Genomic DNA, 14,430 nt, shown 5'->3' with positions numbered 1-14,430 from the left:
GTTCCCATGATACCATCCTGCCTTTCATTATAAATAGGGTAGATTTTATTTAGGTCAATCACAACTTATTGGAAAAAACGAAATGTACGGAATGAACATTTGGGGCCATACCTGTTCAAAAAGGTACATGGGGACTTTGGAATACTGATGAAGCAGATAATCAAAGACCAAGAGAAGGCGTGCCAGGAGCAGCGGCACCGAATGCAGCTGAGAATCCAAGCTAGCTGTCAGCTCCAGGATGGTCTGGATGCAAAGGGCCAATATGGAGCGACGACCTTTCTCTGAGAAGTTGTGGAAAAGGAGGAGGAGAAGCTGTAAATGCTCCACATTCAGGTCTTCTGTATCATTGGGAAGCACCCCTTGCAAGGCATTCTGTTTCAGTGTGGCCACAAACCTGCCAGAAAAAAAGAAAGGGACTCTCATTCAGGTAAGATCAACAAATATCCCTGGGGTTGAAGTGTTAATAAACCCATAAGCAATTAAATTTCTTAAATCCAGTAATCAAGTTAGAGAGCCCAGGGGTGGGGGTGGGGGGGCAGGCATGAATGGATAGGAAACAGAAACTAAATCTCTCCTTGAAAATACAAATGTCACAGTTGGCAACCAAAGCCAGTTCCCAGAGTCCTGTGATGAGGCAGCCACTCCAGCCTCCTTATCAGTAGAAATGAGAGAGTAGGCAGACAAAGAAGGACTGTACTATAAAAAAACAGCAGCCCAAAAGCATAATGATAACTGGGCTATGCAAACAGGAAGGAGGCCATTACTTCTTCCTGCGGTGAGTCTGTCATTTGGTTCTAGTCTCACCAGCAGAGATTATGCTGCATATTAAAATCGTAACATAACATAAAAAGTTCTGAATAACTCAGCATCCTGTCTGTGCACCAAGTAAAGGAGGAAATTTTACCCTTGAGCAAACTTGGGAAAAGAGCTTTAATGCAAAAAGCAACGAACGTGGCCAGCATTCTGTTCACTCCCTTTGGCTATTAGGAAAGAGATTTGTGTTTTAATAAGGGCTTTTCCACCCTCATTTTTGCCTGATCCTGCTGGGATCAGTCACATGGGTTTATGATTTCACAAATCCAGCATTACAGCTATTTGATCCTAGAGAGGAGAATAAAAAGGCAAAGCCTTTTAGGAACACAAACAGCTTTGAAGATTCACAAACATATAAACAAAAAATGGCAAAAACCAGATCCATCTAAAGAGGATTTAATAGGTGACCAATTAATCTGAGTTTTCCCCCAAGTGCAAAGAAAACTTTAAAATTTGGCCAAAAGATTGCAAGTTCTTTAAATGGTTTCAAGCAGAACTCCTAGGAACATAACTTGAAAACAGGGTTACTTTTCTGCTTCCATCTTTTTTTATTTTTTTTTAATAGGCTGGGATAAAAATCACTTCTGGTAGAGTTAAGTTTAGCCTAGATTTTATATCCTAAATGCCTAATGTTCTAAAGAAAGATTCCTTTGGAGATCTTACCAGTCTATTTCATAAGCACCCCATCTTCCCGAATCACATACAAGGCATCTTCGCCCATCGTCTGAGGTTATATAGTCAATAACTCCAAAGCTCAAGCCTCGAGAGCCATGGAAATCATGGTCATATATACACAAAAACTTATCGTAACAAAGAACTGAAAACAAAGTGGGTGCCCATCTATTGGGGAATGGCTAAACAAATGGTGGTACAGGAATGTAATGGAATAATACTCCATGGTAAGAAACAAGGGACATGAAGAATTCCACGGAATTTGAGAGGTCCTGTATAACTTGCTGCAGAGTAAAGTGAAAAGAATAAAAAGAAGATTCTACACAATGCCCACAAAGACGTAAAGGAAAACAACAATGAAAGACTTCAGAAGCCTAATCAGTCCAGTAATTAAGTATAACTTTAATTACTAGTGATGCACGCTTCTCCTCTTGGTGGACAAGTGGTAAACTAAAGATATGAAACAAAATATCCACTGTCAGAAATGGCCAATGGATCATTTGTTCTCTTTAGTTGTATCTCTTTGTGATTAGGAAAAGTTCTCTTAGGTGGAGTTGGAGGGGATCACTAAGAAGTGACAGGAATGTTAAAAAAAAAAAAAAAGGTCAAGAAAACATTTACTTCACTTTTTAAAAAAGCCATTGTCAGCTGAGTCACAAGTTAGAATTTTTCAATGGGAGATTTCTCTGGGACTTTTCTTACCTCTCCCAAACTTGAAGGCATTCGGGAACATCAGGGTTTCCTTGAGCACTGGCTCTGTGCTGCCAGATGAGCAGGAGGCGTGAGAGCACCGATAAGCTCTGAGGATGGATGTACAAAGGCCACGGGCCATCAGAAAAGGGAGCAATTCCCAGTTGCTGCAACAGAGTATTCTGTTATGAAAGAAATAAGAAATTATGAGGAAGGAGATAAAACTGGGTCCCACTTTACTTCACTGATGCTAGGGGTCAAATCAATGAACTGGGGTTATTATAAATCATGAATAGAAGAATGGGAAATATAGAATCATACTTAGAATACTAAAGACCAAAAGGAGCTTAGGGAGCATCCCCTCATTTTTCAGATTACGAAACAATTCCAAAAAGAGGAAATGATTAGTCCAAAGTTAAAGAGGTGATCAGTAAGTAGCAAAGAAAAGACCAGAAGTCAAGTCTCCTAACTCACAACTTTGTGCACTTTCCTCTACACCCAGCTGCCCCCGTGACACGCAGCTTCAAGGGAGGTACAGTGTGCCATTTAGGGGAGCTCAAGGACTACCATAAGAAAGGAACAGCATGGCAGAGGGAAAATCTGAGGACTTGTAGCAGGAGAGTTTCTAAAGAGGTGGTACACAAAGAGCTGATGTTTCCAGGGAGAAACATGTTAATTGCTTGTCAGAAAGCTGAGCGGTCTTTAACTTCATAATTAACACCAAAAGAAATGACAAAAAGAAACAAGTACACTAAGAATTCTGGCACAGAAACACAAGATGGAGAAGTTTAGGAATCAATGTCAGTGAAACCTCAGCTAAAGGTTCTAGGCAATGGTTTTCCTTGTCTTTAATTCCTGCAAGATTTGCTCCAGCTCAGTTACATAAACTATAATGTATCGCCTCTACCACATGGTGGTGATTGGGATGCCTGTAGAGTGGCAGGCACAAACCATGGTTACAAGCTCAGGGTATAGAATGATAATCTAGGGTAGGAGTGTGCCAAGTGTGTTTGTGTGCAATAAACTCTCAAAGGCATCCCAAAGAACTGTTTGGGAAATAAATACTATTGTAAACTATTTATGAGAAAGAAAGAAGGGCCTTTACATCTACAGAAAATTATTTTAGGGCCCTCTGGAACCTGATTCTTTGACATTATGGAAATTAACAATTAATTCAATATTGAGTATTTATTCTGCACCTATGTGTGAGAACTCTACTATGCCCTAAGGGAAATGCAAGAATGAGACCAGATCCCTTGCCCAATGAGTTTAAGATATAGTCCTAGGGGAAGATGAGGAGAGGGAAGTTTAATTCAACAGGGAATATTCCCCTGTCCTCATCTAGCCATTTTTCATCTTAAGCACTTCACTTACCACTGAAGATTCTCATTAACTCCTATGAATGCTATGACCATTTTTCAGTGGGATGCTAAGCTCCAGAGGTATCCTGGCTACAGCTCTGGTGCTGCTGCTAGTTTTCTGGTGGCTAAGGGAAAAGCTCTTTCAGTCCTGAGTCATGTTCTAACAAATCAGTAGTCTAAGGAGGCAGCAGCTACAACAAGGGCTCTGGTGACTGAAATGAACCATGCCACATGTCACAAAAAAGACACTAGTTTTGGCTCTTCTTTATGCTCAGGCTAAGTCATCTCATAAGGCAACACAAGGTTCTCCAAAAAAGTAAGGGGGTGATGATCCATTACCAAAGTGAGCTAGGCTCGATTTCTTATGCTACCACCACTTCACCTCAGTATGGCACTGGGAGGATGATGAAGCTCAGAACTCATCACAACCCTGAGAGCTGGCAGGTTATGATGTTTAGCAGTCCCATCTTACAGAGGATGAAAGTAACGCTCAGAGAAGTCACGATTGGTCCATGGCCCTACGGCGACTTGGAGCACTACCACTTGAGGTCAGGCCCTCACCGATTCCTGTCCAGGACTTTGCCAGAGCCTCCCCATTGATTTCCCCCCCTCAGGTGTCACCCCTGTCCAACCCATCTTTGACACACAAGACAAAAGACTTTTTCCAAAGCATAGTTCTGACTGTCATGTGGAAGAGGGAGGGAGGAAGGAAGGGAAGGAGGAAAGAAGGAAGGGAGGGAGGAAAGGAGGAAAGAAGAGATGAGGGAAGGAAGAAAGGAAATTGTCTTTATTGTCTCTATGAGTCCTGGGTCAGTGACTTCAGTCTTTTGCAGCCCAGCCCAACTTCCCTTTCTAGCCTCATTACATTACTCCCTTTCCTATATTCTTTGGTCTAAGCAAACTGGCCTGCTAGCTGTTCCTCATACACACAACTCTTATCTCCTGTTGCCCTGCCTTTGCACTGGCTATCCCCCATGCCTGGAATACCCTCCCTTCCTCACTTTTGACTCGAGGAACAACTAGTTTCCTTCAAAGCTCAATCCAAGTGCCACTTTCTACATAAAGCCTTTCCCAGGACCCCCAGTCAATTTTCCCTTACACCCAATTTATCTTTTATTTATTTTATATCTAATTGCATGTGTACATCCTATCTCCCCCAACAGAATACAAGACCCTGAGGACTAGGACTATCTCACTTTGTCTCTGCACCCCCCTCCCCACAACTTACAAAGTGCACCGCACGTAGCAGACATTTAATAGAGGTATCTTTGATTATTAAGTGTAAGAACTAGGATTGAATTCTGGTTTCCTGACTCCAAGTCTAACACTCCTCACATTAGATATGGCTCAGTCTCTGATTTCTTCTCGATATAGAGGGTACTGCCTGATGATCTTAATTAATCAACCTGCCACAGCCACATAACAGGACTTGAGACACGTAGGGATACTTAATTCATTTCCGTGTCTTGCAAACTTTCATCAGACTCCTTTTTCCTCATTGACAACACAAGTCAGGGCCTTTGACAAAGACTTTAATTCAATATTCTATTAAAAAAAAAACAAAACAGAGCCCAGGGTCAATGCCCATAGTGAAATGTCTATCTTCACTCACTTACCAGAAAGTCAGTCATAAAAAGCCAAGTTCTTTGAATATACAAAGTACCCACCTACTTTGACTTTAATGACCTTATGTTTTATGGACTCTGGTTCTACTAGGGGATAACACATTTCCATTACTTTTTGGACAAGCATAAACTTGAAAATGTCTAGCTTATGAAATTAAGAGCTTCACTGAGTGAGCAGAGATTTGAGAAAGAAGCTGACAACTCTGGCAGGACTCCCTGTGTTTACCAAGTCTGAAGAAGTCTTGGCAAATACTGAATTAGCTTTTCCCTTCTTTTCACGTAAGATGGCCTAACAAATGCCCTGTCTTTCTAACCCAGATAATATTCTTTTTTGGGTTAAAATAAACTTTTCAAATAATAAGAAGGACAGGCTGCTTAATATAATTTTTAAATAGTTTTATGATTATAAGGTTTGGGATGGGGACTAGACCTGTGATTTCACTGGTCTGAGGAACATTCTGATGAAAGAAAGTCCCTCCAGCAATGCAGGTGGGAAATTTATACTCTTTTCTACAATTTATAGTCTTTGGGTATTATTGGAGTACTCAAAAATTAAGTGGTATGCCCAGGGTCTTAGAGCCAGTACATGTCAGAGGCAGGTCTTGAACCCAGATCTTCCGGACTTCCAAGACAGTTGTCCCTCACTCTACTCCACTGCCTGTCACTATCCTTTGCTGAAAGGTGCCTTTGCTGAAAAATATCTAAATGTATTGAGCTGACAAATATAAAAGATTGCTTCTTAGTATAGACAACATCAACCATAAAAAGGTCATGGTGGAAACACAACATACAAACTTCCTGCAAAAATAAAAAGAATCTACTTTTTATGTTTCTCCTCACTCACGTGTTCATGTGTCAAAGTCAACAAAAGAATGAATCATACGTCCAAGGGATTTATTTCATTGAATCAGCAACGACCCTGGAGCTCCATCAGAGGCCAGGTCTTCTCTGTTGCCCTCAGGGTAGACAGGAAAGGTCACTAAAGTCCTTGTCAAGGGACAGCAGGGCTGAGCGTCACAGCAACCAGAGGCTACTAGCTATCTCCCTTGAATGCTAGGAGCCTAATTTTCTTCCACTCTAAAATGGAAATACTGGTAATAAGTGAGCTCCCTCCCAGGGCTGCCGGGAGGAAAGTGCTGGCAAAGTAGCAATGTGGAATAGAAATGGGAGGTATTATTACTAGTACTGTGACTTGAGGACATAACCAAACTTTCCTCTTCCCCTTTCTCGACAGTCTAGCACCAAGACTACATAATAAACTTTATCCCTTAATAAACCAGCGCTGGCTCAAAGGCTAGCCACTACCTTTGATTCCCACTCTCTCCCGGCCTGTGCAGGCCCAAGGCACACTCACCTGCAAGGTAGGAGACTGAAGATCTGACGTGACTAGGGAGTGGTTAAAGTGATAAAGTGCAGCAGCAAATTCTTCATCTGATGAACCTTAAAAGCAAGGAAAATATCCAGTATTTTCTACCAACTGCCCCTGACAACCTCCCAGGCCACCAGCAACATCAGGCATCTAAACTCTTGGGAAAGGGTTCTTTCTACTCACCCTTGAGCCCATCCTTGTCCACCTCCTTGATGATGCTGGCTAAGGTAGCCATGTGCTGCTCAGACAGAGATACACTCAGGTAATTGCGGATAAAGTTGTTTCGAGAGTTTAACATGGAGGAGGTGAGGAAGTTCAAGATGTTGGAAGCCAAACCTAAAAACTGAAAGGACAGAAAACGAGCTCCTCTCGGGCTCTCTGGTACTGAAGCACACAGGAAGCCTCACACAGGGCAAACCACATACAACAACACAAGTGATTGCATACTATGGTTAAACACACCAGGGAAGGGTCTCATTATATTTGCAAACATTAAGGTCCGGTTCGTGGCTGTGAAGATCTCTTACAATTAACTCTACCAGGGATGACCATGGCGGGATCATGGGACCCCAGATCAGAGCTAGAAGGAACCTTAGAGATCACCTACCCAAGCCCCTCATTTACAAATGAGAACCCTGATGCCCAGCAAAGCTAAAGTGACTTGCCCAAGTTACCCAACTAACGAATTACAATCTCAGTTCTGTTCCAAAGTCTTTAAAGATAAAGATACAAGGACGCCAGATGACCATCTACACCAACACAGCTTTTCACTCCTGTTCATCCTCCATTCAGCCGCCATTGGGATTTTTCCCAAAGTACAAGTCCAAACGTTTCACCTCCTTCTTAATAAACTCTCGTGGCTCCCTATCACCTCCAGTATTAAATCCCAGTTCCTCTGTTTGGCACTGAAAGCCCTTCATAATCTGGTCCCTCCCACCATTCCAGTCCTCTTAGATCTTATACCCTCCCCAACTCCTACACATAGACATCGGTTTCCTGGCTATTCCTGGGACAAGACTCTCCTCCTCACTCCTGATTGTCCCCCAAACCTAAAATGCTCCCCCTCCTCATCTCTGCCTCCTGGCTTCTTTCAAGTTCCAACTAAAGTCCCACCTTCTATACAAAGCCTTTCCCAATCCCTCTTACTTCCAGTACCTTCTCTCTAGTTATTATTTCCTGTTTATCCTATTGTTTGTACACAGGTGTTTGCATGTTATCTCTCTCCCATTAGACCATGAGCTCCTCAAGGGCAGGAACTGTCTTTTGCCTTGCCCTGTCTGCCCAACACTTAGCAAAGGGCCTGGCACACAGTAGGCTCTTAATAAATACTTACTGACTATTCCTTCCTTCCTATGACAGAGTATTTTATCTTCTCCAGAAGAAAGCTGTAATTTAATTATGAAGCCACCATGCCTATTTTGTCCCAGATACTTACTTTACTTCTCTACTATCGACACAAACTAATCAATCTACAGTAATCTATTCACAATCCTCTCCTAAAATCAGTCCCTATCGCCTTTTCCAGTGTCTGACCCAAAAGCGATCTTGAGGCCACGTGAACTTTCCAAGCCCTCTTGAAGCCCATTCATACCAGCTCAGGGTCCTTGCGACTGGCCAGGATGTTGCCTTTCTCACCAGCAGCTGGTTTGTTTGGGCTCTTGACCCGAGGTGAGCTCTCCAGTGGCGGGGGAGGAGGAGGGGGAGGAGGTGCCACTTTCTCCTTGCTCGGAGAGATGGTTTCCTCAAACCACTGCCCAAGGATGGGCTCGCTGTCATCATCTGCACAAAAACAGGAAGACGTTCAATTTGGTTCAACAAGAACTTACTAAGCACTGACTCTATCCAAGGACCCCTGCTAGTTGTTAGGGTGCTTTATACAAGCAGCTAAATCAAGAGGGCCCCCAGAGAGAATCTCTTGACTCTTCAAATTCAAAGGGACAGCGGGTCATGGCTGAAGCACGACTCCCCTCTACAACAATCAACATCCCAAAAAGTTGGCTTTCAGCCTCTGCTTGGGAAGCTCAAGTGATTGGGGTAGGGTGGGGTGGAGGGGATGGCTCACTACCTCCAAGATGAGAAAGGAAACAATGCTTGCCCTTCAGATTTATGCACCAGGCCAAACACCTTACGCCTGATATGAGTGATCATAAACCCCAAGATGGTAAGAATTAGAACCCTCTCTGTACTGGGAATAGTACCCAGCACACCTGATAAATTATAATTAAGAAGAATCCAATAGACCTCTTCCTCACCTCCCTCCAGACTCAGGAAGAGTTTTACTCACTATGAGAGAGAGACTCCAGCTTGGGCCTCTGCGAGGTAGGTTCTGCCACTCTGGTAACCCTGGCTAGAAAAGCCAAACCAGGGAGTATACACACTGCCTTTGGGCTCTTTAAAGAAGCCTGAGATTAGAGGTCGTGACATGGGTCAGCATAAAGAAATGGGGGGGAAATAACATTTTATTTTTAATTCTGAGGCAGACAGAGAGGAATAAGTTCACCCTAAGTTTGGCTGAAAGTGGCTCTAATCACTCACTCTTCAAATTCCTCTTCAATTAAAATGTTCTGTTGGGGGAATACATCTATGTATCTATGCTGGATAAGAGAGAACAAAATGACACAAATAGGAAACAAATGGAACCTGCTGGGGAAAGTCTTATTGGAGTCAGCTCCTCTCCTCTGTAAGAGACAGGAAGGCTAGGGCCTCTACCTTGGCTACTGTCCTCCTCTGTGCTGCTGAAATCATCCTCGTAGTAGGTGTTGGAGTCGGTAGAGGCACTGGCATCACTGCTCATGGAACCCTTCCTCTGACGCTGCAAGACACATGCCTAGAGGAACAGAAAGGAAAATGAGGCCACAGGCAACAGGACAGTGCAATAGCTAAGAAATCCCTGCTTACCTGGCCAGTGGCTCCAAAAGAATTTTGAGTTTTCCTTTTAATCCTCTTGTATTTTACTTACAAACGCTTACATTAAATTCTTCTCACAGCTATCTTAAAGGGAGAGACATCATTCGTGTCTATGTAAGGATTCCCAACCCACGCTCCAGCAAACAAAGAGAAGGTCTTTACAATGAATGTTCCCTATATTCTGCTCAGTGTGCCACCATTCTCACACATGGTTTAGTAGCCATGGACACCATAAAGGGACATTTATCAGTGGTGGATAAAAATGGATTTTTAACAAGCTAAACCTACTAGATCCTGTTTGCTCACCAGAAAGGCCTAAAGCTATTAGTCTTTCTTAAGAGTCACTACATTGGATAAGTCTTCTTACTTCACTATCACAAGTTATCATCTTGGTCAAAACCAGCTTTGAAAGTCAAAAAGCTATTATATTTTAAAATACGCAAAAATCCCAATAGTGATCTGTGAGGATTGCTTGCCCACCTTTCTGTACGAGGTAGAGAGCAAGGTCAGCAGCAGATTTGTGAGTGGGACAGAGTCAATCAATCGCTGAATTCTCTGTATTGACGTACTCTGGGCCATGATGCTCAGGGTTGCAGGGGGACCATCTGCCTCCCAACCCTAGAGGTGATAACATCAAATGACAATCAGCAACATAGATCACTGCATGAACCGAGACAGATAAAAAAGCATACCTAGCACATCATTAGCCTTTCCCTCCTCAGATCCACCACCTCCTCACCTTATAGAGAGCCTCTACTTGCAGGTCTTGAAAAAGAGATGTTAATAGTTTGATTGAATGGTTTGCCAACACTACAGAGAGAACTCCAAATCCTTGATGCCTGTGGAGCGGAAAACCACCATAAGAGCTTAAGAATGATTAACAGGGGCAGCTAAGCAGTGCAGTGGATAGAGCACCAGCCCTGGGGTCAGGAGGACTTGAGTTCAAATCCAGTCTCAGACCAGAGACTTGATACTTACTAGCTATGTGGCCCTGGGAAAGTCACTTAACCCCAATTGCCACACACACACACACACACACACACACACACACACACACAGAAGAATGATTAACAGTTAGCAGCTGCCAGAAAAAGGAAACTTCTCCAAGATCTAAAAATCCTTCACTTCTTAAATACTTAAATGCTTTTAAGCCAGCAATAATTAAGAATTATTGAGTAGCAAAATTATGACATTTTAAAATCAGCAAATTTAAGAGATGATACCTTCTGAGGTCTGGTGTAATGTATTAAGCTGAATTTTATTATACCTACTAATCAATATTATAGTGTTTATATAGTGGTTGATAAGTGAACAAGCATTTGCGCCTACTATGTGAAAGGCACTGTGCTAAGCAATGGGCTTACAAAGAAAGACAAGAGCTCATAGTCTAATGGAGGAGACAACATGCAAATGATTATATACAAATGAGCAACATACATGATAAATTTGAAATAATCAACAGGTGATGGAATTAATGGGGATCAGGAAAGGCTTCTTGTAGAAGGTGAGCCTTGAAGGAAACCAGGAGGAGATGGAAAGAAGATTCCAGGCATGAGGGATGGCAAATGAAAACACACAGAATAAGGAGATGGAGTGTCTTGTAGGAAGAACAGCAAGGAGGACACTGTCACTGGTTCAAGGCAGCCATGGGGGGAGAGGAGGGATTAAGGAGCAAGAAAACAGGAAAGGTTATGAAGGGCTTTAGATATTAGAGGACTTTATTTCTGATCCTGGAGGTTAATGAGATGCTAAACTTAATGAGAATTTAAATGTCACACAATTAAAATCTATTTAGAGATTCATTTAATATTGGAAGAAATAAGGATAAAACTTTACTATAAAATCCTTCAAGTCTAGCAGGAAGGCTAACAGGAAGAAAAATTAATTTAGATCCATACATCACATTATATACTACAATAAATTTCTACTGGATCAAGGATATAAATATTTTTTTTTAAATCATAAAAACATTTGGAAGAAAATAGAATTAAATATTTATCTTATCTGTGGAGAAGAAATATTTACCTATCAAATAAATTAGAAAAATTATTAGAGAAGACTTCAGTTTTTAATTACATAAGCAAAAAACCATTAACCAGAATTAAAAAGTAACAAATCGGTAGAAAAAACTTTTTAGTAAATATATCTGGTATGAATCTAACATAGAGAATCTACAAGGAATTGGTACAAATTTTTAAGAGTAATAGTACTCAATATAAATGGTCAAAGGATATAAACAGTTTATAAGAAGACACTGAAGCTATATATGACCACATGAAATATATTTATATAAAGAGAATTTTTTTGAAAAAGAAGAAAAGGACTTATATGTACAAAAATACTTACAGCACCTCTTTTTGTGGTGGCAAAGAAACGGAAAGTGAGGGGATGCCTATCAATTGGGGAAATGGCTGAACAAATTAGGGAACATGAAGGACATGGAATGCTATTTTGTGCTATAAGAAATGATAAAGAGGATGGTTTCAGAGAAACCTGGGAAGACTTGGATGAACTGATGCAGACTGAAGTAAATGGAAACAAGAAAATAATCCACACAGTAACAGCAATATTGTAAAGATAATCAATTTTGAAAGACTTTGTAATTCTGATCAACACAATGACTAACCAGAAATCAAAAGGACTCATGACGAAACACAATATCCAGCTCCAATTAGATAACTGATGGATAGAGAGTGCAGACTGAAGCAGATTTTCTTATCTTCCTTTTTTTGGACTAATGTGGGAATGTTTTGCATAACTATACATAATTGTAACAAATTTTGTATTTCTTGCCTTCTCAATGAGTGGAGAAGGGAGAAAAGAGGGAGAAAATTTGACACAGAAGGTAAAATAGAACTGAATTTTAAAAGATCACAAATACTGAAATACAAATGACAATAACTTTGAGGTACCACTCTGCAACTATAAAATTGGCAAAAGCATTTAAAGATGACAAAATTAAATGTTTATAATATTGTAAACTAGAGAACAATCTGTTAATACAAGTAAAATCAAAATAAAGGTCACATACGCTTTGACTCAAGAACACAACTCCCCTCCTCAAGACTCTTCTGTTAAGTTAAAAAGAAAAAAAATCTATAAAAAACATCTGCATAATGAAAAACTAGAAGCAATTTTTATATGTCTAAAGTTTAAGAGATAGCTTAGCAAACTGTGAAATCTTTAAGAGGATGTTATTAAAGATAAAGACTGAAGGGATGCTATCACTAGACCATTAAAAATGTCAAATATTAGGAATATAAGAAAATGTGGGAAAACATAAAATAACAAAGAAAGCAGAAAAAAACATACTTTTACAACTGCATAAAAAAAGAATCCTTATATACACATGAAAAAGAGATCAGAAAAAAATACAATAGTAAGTTTTTACTGCTAGTGATTTGCTGAAGTATATATTCTTTTTTCAAATATATTTACAAGAACCATTCCTCTACAGACATATGATAAAAGGACAACTAAAAACAGCTTTCTAAAGAATACAAACTATTCATAACTACTTGAAAAATGTTCAACATGACTAATAATCAGAGAAATGAAAATTAAAATCCTGATAACATCTTATACCCATCAAGATAGGAAAAATATAAAAGATGTGAAAATTCATTATTGCCTGGGCTATGAGAAGATGGGGACAATTAATTTGTTACTAGTAAAACCGAAAATTGGTTCCATTGCTCTAGAAAAGAATTTGGAATATGTTTCTATGTTTTGATCCAGAGATCTCCTCTACTGGGACCACAGAATCATCTCTATGAAGATGATGATCTATGTATCTAGCCTATACATCTCTCCTGTTGGGCATCTCAAACTTTTCTTTCTCTGTATCCCCAGCACTTTGACAATGCCAGGCACATCACAAGCACTTAATAAATGCTTGCTGACCAAACTGGTTAAGGATTCATTTTGTGCAGGGATTGGACTACAGAGTCCCTGAGGTCTCTTCGGAACTCTCAAATTTTGTAATTCTGTAATTCTGAAGAGGTTACTGTCAGCAAGAAAGACTCCATGTGTATAAAAGCATTATTTATACCCAAAAGATCAAAACACAATAGGCACCCAATAACTGGAAATTAGCTGGAAAAAATTCTGGTTAACTACTATAATAATAAAGCATTACTTCACTGTGAGGAATGACAAATATGGGCAATTGGGGGAAATACTGAAGAATCCTATGAAATGATGTGAAGAAAGAAGTATCAAAACACAACATGTACAATGTCTACAGCAATGTAAATAGAGTCATTATGGAGAGAGGAAACATAATTCTGATTACACACAAGGGTTAATTTTAATGTCAAACTACCAAAGTACACACTCCTTTCTATTAATAACTGATAAGCTGTTTTGCTGTTTTGTTGGGGAATGTACTTGGTGAGGGTATTTGCTTTGGTGTTGGCTGGAAAATATCCATTGTGTTAAAACTGGATGGTATCAATAAGTTTATTTTTTAAACGTAGCATATAGCTATTTATATATAAACTGTATTTATTTAAATATTAATTAATTTTACATGCATTATCAAATTAATTTAAAAGTGATTAAAGTGACATTACTACTTAACTAAAAATTATATTTAAAAATTTGAGCCCTTTTCTTTGTTGTATACTTACTGAAATTAAATTCACAATAAATCATTTAACACAAAAACTCACTTCATAAAGTTACTAATCTCAAAATCAAGAGGGAAAACTAGTAAATTCTACTGTTCAAATGAGAAACTACCCACTTTGTGTTGAAACTGTTCCTTCCTTTTAAAACAAATCCCTAAGCACTTTGCCCTTACTCTTCTCAATACCTATTAATAAGACCTCAATCAGCCCTTTAATTCCACAATCTACTTAGTTTTGGAAAGGTGTAGGCAAGGAAAAAAGGCCTAGGACAGGCGTAGAGAACTGCGGCCTCAAGGTCATAGGTTCCCCACCCCTGGCCCAGGATATACTCCAAGGAGATCAAAGACAGAAAGTTCTCATAT

General features: G+C 40.0%; 1 protein-coding gene across 5 annotated transcripts in view; it reads right to left on the bottom strand.

Moving 5' to 3' along the window:
- LOC114028481 (E3 ubiquitin-protein ligase UBR4) overlaps nt 1-14,430 on the bottom strand; it is a 147,511-nt gene that overhangs the window by 117,829 nt on the left and 15,252 nt on the right. For all 5 annotated transcript variants that reach the window (XM_027842733.1, XM_027842730.1, XM_027842731.1 and 2 more), the window contains exons 12-20: nt 10,177-10,276; nt 9,918-10,055; nt 9,240-9,357; nt 8,815-8,877; nt 8,122-8,309; nt 6,714-6,873; nt 6,516-6,601; nt 2,188-2,357; nt 112-394 (exon numbers count right to left, since the gene is read on the bottom strand). In XM_027842733.1, the coding sequence (XP_027698534.1) occupies nt 112-394; nt 2,188-2,357; nt 6,516-6,601; nt 6,714-6,873; nt 8,122-8,309; nt 8,815-8,877; nt 9,240-9,357; nt 9,918-10,055; nt 10,177-10,276 (1,306 nt within the window). The remainder of the gene's footprint in view (nt 1-111; nt 395-2,187; nt 2,358-6,515; nt 6,602-6,713; nt 6,874-8,121; nt 8,310-8,814; nt 8,878-9,239; nt 9,358-9,917; nt 10,056-10,176; nt 10,277-14,430) is intronic.

Source organism: Vombatus ursinus, unplaced genomic scaffold, assembly GCF_900497805.2.
Source record: "Vombatus ursinus unplaced genomic scaffold, bare-nosed wombat genome assembly UNPS02014884.1, whole genome shotgun sequence".
Taxonomy (NCBI): Eukaryota; Metazoa; Chordata; class Mammalia; order Diprotodontia; family Vombatidae; genus Vombatus; species Vombatus ursinus.
Note: the sequence above shows the minus strand (reverse complement) of the source record. Positions and strands in the feature narration are given on the sequence as shown.